This window comes from Chelon labrosus, assembly GCF_963514085.1.
Source record: "Chelon labrosus genome assembly, chromosome: 4".
NCBI lineage: Eukaryota > Metazoa > Chordata > Actinopteri > Mugiliformes > Mugilidae > Chelon > Chelon labrosus.
The window spans coordinates 682,122-693,413 of NC_140340.1; the positions used below are offsets into that span (position 1 = coordinate 682,122).

At 43.5% G+C, this 11,292-nt stretch overlaps 1 protein-coding gene across 1 annotated transcript; it reads left to right on the plus strand.

Moving 5' to 3' along the window:
* The first annotated feature begins 2,813 nt into the window (after window positions 1-2,813).
* LOC311487415 (E3 ubiquitin-protein ligase TRIM35-like) lies at window positions 2,814-4,872 on the plus strand. Its single transcript, XM_084543682.1, has 2 exons — window positions 2,814-2,871; window positions 2,980-4,872. Exon 2 carries the CDS (start codon window positions 2,997-2,999, stop codon window positions 4,368-4,370), a length of 1,374 nt encoding a protein of 457 aa, XP_084399808.1. The 5' UTR covers window positions 2,814-2,871; window positions 2,980-2,996; the 3' UTR covers window positions 4,371-4,872.
* The last annotated feature ends 6,420 nt before the right edge of the window (window positions 4,873-11,292 follow it).

The following is an 11,292-nucleotide window of genomic DNA, read 5'->3' on the forward strand; positions in this document are numbered from 1 at the left end:
AGACTTCAAAATCGAGATCCGATTCAAATCTGAATGGGCTAAAAATCGGATTTTGGCTGGCAGTCTGAACGCAGCCTAAGTGTCTCAGCTGGACTTCCCCCACACACAAAGATTTTGTCACTCAAAGCAGCTCTAGAGATGGGAACTAATAAAAACAATCTGTGCACTTTCCATTGAGTCTAAAACCTGAAACACCAGAAAGTTCTTGGTTTTTTTTTCATAGTCATAGTTAGGGTTTAGTTTTCTGTTCTGTTTCCTGTTTTATTTTGCTAAGTTCTCGATTTCCTGTTTGCCTTACTTCATGCCTTTTTTGTCCTTTTGATTAGGTCATTGGTTTCACCTTGTCTTGTCTCTTGATTTGCTTCACCTGTGTCTCGTCATCCTTGTTCCTCATGTGTATATATAGCCCTGCCTTCCCCTTTGTTCTCTGTTGCGTCATACTGTTTGTCTGCCATGTGTTTCATGTTAAGTGTTTTTCATGCCACGTCATTGTTTTGATAGTGTTTTTGATTTTTGTCTTTTTGGATGTCCTGCCTTATCAGCAGCGTCCTTGTTTATTGTAAGTTTGTTTCTTTTTTGTTAATTAAAAAAACCTTCTTGTCTACTCCTGCCTCAGCCTTTGAAGTCCTGCGTTTGGGTCCTAAAACTCCCATTCCCCAACACCCTTCCTGACATATTTGAGTGGTTTGAAATATCACAGAGAGCACAGAGCACAGGCCCAGGGGCCCCCGGAGTCAGAGGCCCCTGGTTTTCACCTGCAAGAAAACTGAAAACCAACAAAATGACAAGAAATAAATCAGATGGAGACACAGAGTCAGTCGGTCGGAGACGAAGTATGAGACAAATAGAAAGAAAACGTTTAAATGCACAAACAGAAAGAAGCAGCAGCAGTGTGTGTGTGTTACCTTGTACAGCTATCTTTCTGAGGACCAGTTTGATTTTTACACCATCAAAGTGAGGACTTTTCGGTTGGCCCTCACTTCTTTACATGACTGTCTGAGGGTTAAGACTTGGTTTTAGGGTAAAGGTTAGGGTTAGAGTGCATGATGTCAATGAATGTCCTCACTATGATAGCTGTACAAACAGGTGTGTGTGGATAATGTGAAAATAATGGCTGCATCTGTGGACGCAGGTGTTGCTTTCTGGTTGTGAGGTTTGAGTGCAGAGCACCGGTTACAGCAGGAAGCGCCGCGTCATGATTTCTGCTCTGAGAGGAAAAACTAATCTCCACATTCTTCATGCACATCATGATCTGGGGTTGGTTTAAACCGCTCGTTGTGGACGGTGTCACGCGTAGAGGAATATCCCATCTCTTATTATGTTTGTTTAGCTGTGTTCACACATCATCATCATCATCATCATCATCATCATCCTCCTCAGCCTGTCCAATACTTTTTATTCACAAAATGCTGCGGCAGTTTTCAGACTGATCCTGGACCCAGAGGATATTTCCAGCAGCTGTGATGCTTCAGCCCTGCTGAGATAAACGGGCAGTAACTGGGCTAATGAGCGTGACAAAAAGTCCACCAGTGATTGTCAGCCTTTGTTCGGCCTATTGCTGAGAGAGAGCGAGCAATTAGCATCGCTCTGACAGTCCATCAGAGCTTCTGAAATTGGATTTTGTGTCTTTAATCTGTCAGTGACGTCGACGCTGCTCATTCAGCTCAGGCTGGGGCTCAGGACACCTCCACAATCTACTGCACAGGCCTCATGGTCAGATTTTACTCTCACTTGCTGACAACGTTGGTGAAAATACCGAATAGAAAAGATTCATCCCCTGAACATTTCACAGCGGACGCTCAGACAAACACACCAGCCTCACCGTGAGTCTGTGCTGGAATCTGTGGAGGTGAAGAACAGCAGCTCCACCTAGTGGCTCCCAGTGTCACTGAAACTCACCTTTAAAGACCTTTTTATGGTTTTACAGACAAAATAAAAATCTAAGAATTAAAACCAACATTTCTGTTATTTAGTATTTTTGTTTTACGTGAAGCTTGCCTCTTAAACTCCACAGACTAACCTGTGAGACGACTCTGTAGCAGATTTATTTTTCAGACAGGCTGAAGAAACAATAAAGGAACTGTGCTGACAGGAAGCTGGTAAAAATGCTAAAATGAGACAAAGACATGCTGCAGCCACTGGCAAAGAAAAGATGAACCAAGCAGCAGAACCAGCAGAACCAAGCAGTTGATGTGAGGAAACCTACCAACATCTCAGAACTGAAGTGGTTCTGTTCTGAGGAATGAGCTAAAATTCCTCCAAGCTGCTGTAGACCACTGATCAGCTGTTACCAGAAACATTTAGTTACAAGGAGGTCACAGCAGATACTGGAAACAAGGAGGACATGATATGAACACATGATTCATTTACTTGAATAAACAAATACACAAGTCTAATAGTCTAATATTTCTGTTTAATTCATTTGATTAGGTTCTCTTTGTCTACTTTCAGGACTTGTGTGAAAATGTTTTGAGTCATTTTTATGAAGAAATGTAGAAAAAACACAACGGCTTTGAAGCAGCTCTATTTCTATCAATATACACAAACAGAGTAGGGCAACTCACTCCACAACTTAAATACCTTTAACTGACGCTCCCTCTAACATAAAAACATCTAGACTCAACCACTCCCCTGACCAACAGGTCCATCTACATTCATCAGAGGAGTTCAGGTAAAGCTCCGCCCCCTCACCTGATTTACCTGAGACCAGGAAACAGTTTATTATTGTGTGAGACTAAAGAGAGACACAGATGATCAGATTCACCTTCAGACCAAACTAACACCTTCCTCTGAGTGAGTCCAGCTACAGGAGAGAAAAGTGGAAAACTACAACACTGCTGCTTCAAGCTGCTGACTCTCCACACACTGAAGGTGAGTTTGACCAAAAACAGGACTCAGAGTCAAAGGAAGTTTCAGGGAAGTTAGTAGAAGATGGAGGAGAGCCATGACTGACTGGACTTTGTGTCTGCTGTGTTTCAGCTTCACTCAGAGACTAAATGGCTTCCAGATCAGAGCAGGATCTCTGCTGTCCGGTCTGTCAGGAGGTCTTCAGAGATCCTGTTGTTCTGTCATGTGGCCACAGCTTCTGTAAAGTCTGTCTGAAGAACTGGTGGAGAGAGGATCCAACACACCAGTGTCCAGTTTGTAAGAGAAGATCTTCAAGAGATGATCCACCTTCAAACTTGGTGTTGAGGAACCTGTGTGAGTCCTTCTTACAGGAGAGAGATCAGAGATCTCCAGAGTCTCTCTGCAGTCTGCACTCTGAGAAACTCAGACTCTTCTGTCTGGACCATCAGCAGCCAGTGTGTGTCGTCTGCATAGATTCAGAAACACACTCCAACGACAGATTCAGACCCATCAATAAAGCTGCAACAGAACTCAAGAAGAACCTTCAGGAAACTCTGGAGCCCTTAAAGAAGAAGTTAAAGGTTTGTGAAGAAGTTAAAGTGAAGTTTGATGAAACAGAAAAACACATCAAGGTCCAGGCCCGACACACAGAGAGGCAGATTAAGGAGCAGTTCAAGAAGCTTCACCAGTTTCTAGCAGAGGAAGAGGAGGCCAGGATGGCTGCACTGAGGGAGGAAGAGGAGCAGAAGAGTCAGATGATGAAGGAGAAGATGGAGACTCTGAGCAGAGAGATAGCAGCTCTTTCAGACACAGTCAGAGCCACAGAGGAGGAGCTGAGAGCTGAAGACGTCTCATTCCTGAACAACTACAAGGCTGCAGTGGAAAGAGTCCAGCTCTGCCTCCTGCTGGATGATCCACAGCTGCCCTCAGGAGCTCTGATAGACCAGGCCAAACATCTGGGCAACCTGACCTTCAACATCTGGAACAACATGAAGGACATGGTCTCCTACACTCCTGTCATTCTGGATCCAAACACTGCTGGAAGAAATCTGATCCTGTCTCAAGATCTGACCAGTTTGAGAGGAGGAGATGAACAACATCTTCCTGATAATCCAGAGAGGTTTGATTATTACTGTTCTGTCCTGGGCTCTGAGGGCTTTAACTCAGGGACTCACAGCTGGAATGTTGAGGTTGGAGATAACACATGGTGGATACTTGGTGTGTTAGCAGAGTCTGTCCAGAGGAGGGGAAGCATAGGATCTGGATTATGGGGAATAGAATCCGACAAAGGTACATACTCAACATGTTCACCATCAACTCCTTCCACTGATCTCTCAGTAAAGAAGCTCCAGAGGATCAGAGTGAATCTGGACTGGAACAGAGGAAATCTGTCGTTCTCTGATCTTGATACTAACAAACACATACACACCTTCAGACACACTTTCACTGAGAGGATGTTTCCATACATTAACACTGGGGATAAACTCCCAGTGAAGATATTACCAGTGAATCAGATCAGTTAGAGATAAACATTATGATTATAAATGTGTATTGGGCTGTAACAACTAATCAATGTCAGTGATCATATAAATTGTAGTTTTGTCGTCATGGTGTTGGGTCAGTACGTCACTGCAACCAATGAAAACACATTTAATATCTGGTGGTGGAAGTAGATCATTGTGTTTAGAGTTTAAGACGTGTTGAAGCTAGAGATGATAACTTTCTTTATAAAAGGACCTGAAGCAAGCAGTTGATGTGAGGAAACCCACCAACATCTCAGAACTGAAGTGGTTCTGTTCTGAGGAATGGGCTAAAATTCCTCCAAGCTGCTGTAGACCACTGATCAGCAGTTACCAGAAACATTTAGTTACAAGGAGGTCACAGCAGATACTGGAGACAAGGAGGACATGATATGTAATATTGGCTCATTTTACTGATTAAATGAAAATTCAAGGATAATGTTTCTGTGTCCTGTGTTTGATTTGTTTTCTTTGTCTACTTTCAGGATGTTCTCTAAATAGTATAGTATAATATGCAGCTGATTGTGTCTCTGGAAGCTGTTAGTGTTTTTTCTTCAGTGTGTTGTTATGTTTTCTGTCCACATCCCAGAGGGAGGTGATGTGACACCTCCTCATAGTCGCTGCTGTTTATTTCTTCCTGCCAGTGTGTCTGTGTGTGGTTGGATGAAGTATCTGCTGTGTGTGAGTCACAATTTTCCTTGTTTGTCGCCTCCTCCTCTTCCTCCTCCTCCTCCTCCTTCCAGGAACAGGGATGTGCAGCAGGGTGGTGGTTAATGAGGTTGTCGGCCCCATCGATCAGACCTGGCTTCAGTCCCTGTGAAGATATATCTGTCGAATTATCTTCCACCAACACACTTACGCCCGGCAGCTACAGTAACACATGTGTAAGCATGTGAAATGAAACCATCCATCCTCCTCACCTGGACAAAATAAATAAAACTGGCAGCTTTCCTGTCATCTCCACCTTCTGGTGCTTCTCTGAATGATGGCGGCCGGCTGCAAACACTGAGGAAATGTGGCCTCGCTGCAAAACTCTGAACGCACCTGAATGTTCAGTCGTGTTGTTCAACACGAAGAGCCACAGCAGCTCTGAGATCCTCAGGTTCATGGTCACTGATGGACTTTACATCCAGAATCCAGAAACACAAAATAGAAAGACACAAACCGTCGCACATTTCTTCATAGAATACACAACACACAGCAACGAGACAGTTAAACACACTGCAACACTACTGTACATGTTCATTACAGCTCTTAACGTGTGTGTTTGCCTTACAACTAAAAAAGGTTTTACAACTCCTGATTCTTCAAGAATAAAAAAGATTAACTAGAAAAAAACAACTGTCACCAACAGATTTCCATTGCACAGTGTAGATGAACAAAGTTTATTTCTTCTAATCTTGTCATGAGATGTGACGATGAGGTCTGTGTTTGGTCTCAAATCCATTTCCTTGTTCACTGGACGAGCTCAGAAACTTCTCTATCTTACTCCCTGGGTTCCTCCAAACATCAGAGGACCACCATCAGTTAGTAACTCTTCCTTCATCCCATCCCCCGACTCCTCTCTTCCCACCCCCCACCTCTCCCCTCCCCCAGCCTGGTTAAAATAAAACATCTCTGTACGCACTGAGCTGTGGTCTTGTTAGTGAAATGACAATTCGGCAGAAAGGAAACTCCAAGCAGCTGCTAAATAAAGAGACTTCTGTGGTTTCTGCTGCAAATTTGAGTCATTGCTGCAGAAACTGAGTCAGTGGCTGCTAAGACTCTTCATGGCACATTCGTGTCCCTCAATAATTGGTGACTCACTATCATTTCTATTTTTGATATATAGAAGACGATGAGATGGAAGAAGATATTTGAAGATGATTCATGTGTTTCATCCGTTAGAGGCTTACTAACTGAACTTACTCTCTAAAGCTCATTTAAAACAAGGCCTGTGCAGATTAGACAAAGCAGGTGAAAATAAATTGCTGAAATAAAAGAATTAGATTAAACAACGTAAATTATTTAGTTTGAGCGTTTCATTCGACTGAAGCAGCAGGATTCTTTCTCAGACATGGAAAAGTGTTGAGTCCATATTGATTGACACGTCTCTGGTTCCGCTCTGCTGCCACCTTGACGAGACACACCTGCTCTGTGGAGAGGAAACGAGGACACTTTCAGTATCCTATAAAATGTGTGATTAAACTCAGGCCACTACCACAGTATTCACATGCTGATAGTTCTATTTATTTGCTTTCATTCATTTACCACACTGGTAACATTTTGCACTTCACCTATTTGGTATTAACGAGGGTAAAATGTCTCAGCCTTCATCAATTTCTGTGATTGCTAACCGGCCTAGAAGAAGCAGTGTTGGTTGATGTTCAAATCTTCCAAAAACTGAACAGCAGTGGAGAAGAAATGAAGTAGGAAACCCAACTGGACAGAGGAACAGTGTTTGCTTCTGGATCAACTGGTCAATGAGAATAAAAGTGTTTAGAGACGTAGATTTGTCTCCAAGTCATCACTGCTGCATTGTTGCATTTTTGCATTTTTCCTGTTGCTAAATACCTCAGTGTTGTGATGACTTTCATTTCCGATGATACCATGGGCGGACTGGCGTACGGGGACACCGGGGATTTCCCCGGTGGGCCGGTGGGCCAGTGGGCCGGTGGGCCGGTGGGTCACTGCGCCACTGGGCCGGTGGGCCGGGCCATGAGAAAATTAAAAATAAAGGGGGAAAAAAGTCTATCGCAACGGCCAACAGCGTTGTGGTCCGCTGGGGGGCTGGGTCGGGCGGCTATTGCTGTGATAGGCTATACCAGTGTTCACGTATCGCTGCCTATGCTGATAGCCAATCACATTTCGTCCATGTGGGTAAGTCCCACCCATTTCCTGTCACTTGTCAATCACACTGCGCTAACGGCGCAAGACAGCTTTCGTAGATTTTCTGGGAAGATGGAGCACAAAAAACAATCCCAAAAACGAAAAGGTGGAGCTGAAAAGCTTAGAGACAAAAAAAAGAAATCCCTCGAGGAAGTTGCATCAACAACTAAAAAAATCACGAACTTATCTGGTGGTTGTTCGGATTTGGCCATCACCGCCGTTCGACAAGAATCTGATGATGTTGCCGCCATACCCGGCACTAGCAGCGGTGAGCTGGTAAGTTATGTTTGGAATGCTTTAGATGAAAATCGCTCATTTGCCTAGCCTAGGCTAGCTAACACTAGGCTAGTTTTCAGGTTGTCTTGGCTATACTTAGTGTGTATGTCATTATCTTGATCTGGATGAAAATATGATAAATTGTGCAGCCCTAATGTGTATGTGTCTGGCTTAATAAGGCGTAATATCCTTACATCATCTCATGTACACACTGTACTGATATTAAACTATTTCTTTTAAATATTTACTGATGATAATGTTGTTGTATTGGTTAACTAGCATAATTAACAATAATAATCTCTTATCTAGATTGAAGATAATCCAGTTGTGGACAGAGGAGAGGATCTCAGACAAAGCACCGTTATTGTTATGGTAAGACTGATGACAATAGTGCTCGTTTGCTTTTTAGCCATATGCACTAACTCATGCACTAATACCAAATACTGCCATCTTTATATTTTGTTGATAGTGCAGTTTTAGTGGTTTACTAACAAATTATCAATGCTAATAATTTTTTGTAGTGTGAAGATGATCCTGCTGCTGACAGAGATAGCCAGGGCCAGGAAGTCAGTGTCCCCCATTCAGCAGTTGATTATTTCACCAGGCCAAAGCCAGAGACATTAGACCTCTTCCTCCATTTTCACCCCCAGCAGAAGGCAGACAAGCCTATAGTGCAGAGGGCATTTTTTCGCAAAGATGGTACAAACAGGAAATGGCTATCATACAATGAAGACACACAAGCACTCTTCTGCTTTCTTTGCATGGCTTATACTAATCCTAGAGATAGCAGCTCCTTCATCACTGGCATGACCACCTTCACACACATACACCTTAGAGTCGATGAGCATGAGCAAAGTGATAATCACAGAAATTGTGCTGAGGCATACTTCCTCAGGTCCTCTAAAAAGACTATTAAGGACCTTCTCATGGGACCTCAGATGTCACTTCACAGACAGCAAGTCCGCAGGAGGCGACAAGTGTTGGAGCGCATCATAGACGTGATGAAGCTCATCGGCAAAAGGGGTTTGAGCCACAGAGGCAAGCAGGCAGAGGCAGCATACACATTGGATGATGACACTATTGATCACGGTAATTTTTTAGAGATAATTCTTTTGCTGGGAAAATATGATGTCTGTCTCAAGGAACACCTCACTCTCAGCATTGAAAAAAGCAAGCAAATTCATCAGTCTGACTCTGGATCAAAAGGAGGTAGAGGTTCCCTTGTCACTTTCCTATCCAAAACAACCATCGACTACATCATCACCACTATCCAATACCTAATGAAGGTCACTATCGCCACTGAAATCCAGGAATCTGGCATGTACTCCATCCAGATTGACACCACACCTGACATCACATCCCAAGACCAGTGCTCTGTTGTGATACGTTATGTGACAGACATCATTCATGAGCGACTTGTGGCTGTGATCAGATGTGAAGCATCCACTGGGCAGTACTTTGTCCAACTTGTGAACGAGGTGCTGGAGACCATGAACCTGGATGTGAGGCAGTGTATTGGAAGTTCCACCGATGGGGCCTCCAACATGCAAGGCCAGTATAATGGTTTTTCTGCACTGCTGTCTGAGAAGTCCCCCACCCAAGTCCATGTGTGGTGCTACGCGCATATCCTCAACCTTGTGCTGGCAGACACAACAGAGTGTGTATTGGCAAGTGGCTCTCTTTTTTCCTTGTTAAACAACATTGCTGTCTTCATCAGAGATTCCTACCAGAGGATGAACATCTGGGAGAAGGAGAGCAAAGACCCAAGAAACAGACGTCTCGCGCCCATCGGAGAAACACGCTGGTGGTCCAAAGACGTTGCTTTGTCAAAGGTATTTGGCTCTTTTGGACAGCCAAATGGGGCCCTGTATGTTGATGTTCTCCACACCCTCTCAACCATTAAAGCTGTGAAGACCATCAGCACCACTGCACGGGGTCAATGCAATGGGATACATCACCCAGCTCCTGAAATATGAAACGATTCTTACAGCTCAGATTTTCCTGAGAATTTTCCAGGTCACCTCACCGGTCTCAAAATACCTCCAGACAAGTGGAATGGACATCCTGACAGCTCACCGCATGGTTGTGGCTGCAGAAACACAGCTGAAAGATATGAGCAGAGATTTCCATAAAGTCAAGGCAGCAGCTGACACGTTTGTCCTGTGGGCCAATAATCAAACACAGGAGCAAAATGAGGAGACTGAGCTGGAAGCTGAGGCCTCTCTGCCACAGAAACGTGGCAGAAAGAAGAAATCCATGCCTGGAGAGATGTGCCGAGATGAGGCTGTGACTGATGCTGAAACATCATATAAGACTGATGTCCATAATCAAATTATGGACACAGTTTTAGGGAGCATCCATCAGCGATTCCTTAAAAACGGCACTTTGTATGCTGATTTGGCACTTCTGGACCCAAAAAACTTCAACCAGGTAACAACTTATGCTGGTGGTTTCCCAGAGGCAGCACTCCACCAGTTGAGCAAGTGTCTGCTGCCATTCGATGACAGAGCAACGGTTGCCAATTTACAGAGCGAGCTCATTGGTCTGGCAGGACAGTGGAAGAGGTTAAAGACATCTGTATTTGAGGAATATACAAGCAAGACAACAGAGGATGGCCCAGAGGGTGCTGAAGATGAGGTGGAGATGGTTTACAAAAAGTGCTCATCTTGCAAGGACTGCGCACTGTGTTGCTACCGTGTTCTGAGGCAGTACAACCTCCTCACAGATGCATACCACATCATTGGTCTTGCATACAGGTTCCTGCTCACCCTGTCTGTCACACAGGTAGCATGTGAGAGAAGCTTTTCGACCCTGAAATTCATCAAGAACAGGCTCAGAAGCTCTCTCTCTCAACAGCACCTCGAGGCTTTTATGCTCATGGCTACTCAACCAGATGTTTTAAAGATGCTGGATAGTGACAAAATCATAGATGGTGTTGCAGAGAAAAGTGAGCTGCTGCAGAAACTACTACTTGAGTGAGGTAATAATATATGTCTATTCACATTGCTTTTACTATGTGACTTACCTACTCACCAATCTTTATATTAGTGAATGACTTATTTTTGCAGACTGTTGAACTAACAATTAAAATGTGACCTATTAGTTTTAACCAAGGCTTCAGGACGGGATGTCGTGTTAGTATAACTTATGTAATATGTACATTTTTTGTCTCTCACCCATATAGGCCAGCATGTATGTTCCAGAGAGGACTGTGACCCACAGATTGTCAACATCAACCACTTCAACCCAGCCTCCTCCATTTAAAAGCAACACATCGGTGAGTACTCTATATTCTGCAATGTCATTTAGTTTCCATGCATCTTGCATCTCTACTCGGACCAGTAAAAGGGCGAAAGTCTAAATGAGTGAGTAAATGAGCCTTGTCTGCCAGACTGTGAAAGCGGACCAGTAAAGAGAGACAAAGAGAAAAAGAGGCAACTTGCCAGGGCTTTTCATAAATGGTTTATTGTTTTTTTTTTATGTGTTCTAACACTTATTGCGTGACAGTTTTGTTTTGTGATTTCACATTTTGGTGTGTACTCATGACTTATGACTTGATCCTCCTGGATCTGTAGATGGTAGTTGTTACTCTGATCCTTGTTTTTTTACTTAATGTATAACCTCGTGTAACGCTCAGCATTCTTGGCCACGTCACCACTGATAAAGAGATTTCAATCTCACTTGTTTTCATCTGGTTGAATAAAGGTTAAATAACTATAATAAAAAACATTTTGTTTATTTATCCTTGTCTGTCTGTCTGTCTGTCTGTCTGTCTCTCTCT

Excerpts from the sequence above, each read along its gene's own strand:
- LOC311487415 (XM_084543682.1), top strand. The coding sequence starts at position 2,997 with ATGGCTTCCAGATCAGAGCAGGATCTCTGCTGTCCGGTCTGTCAGGAG.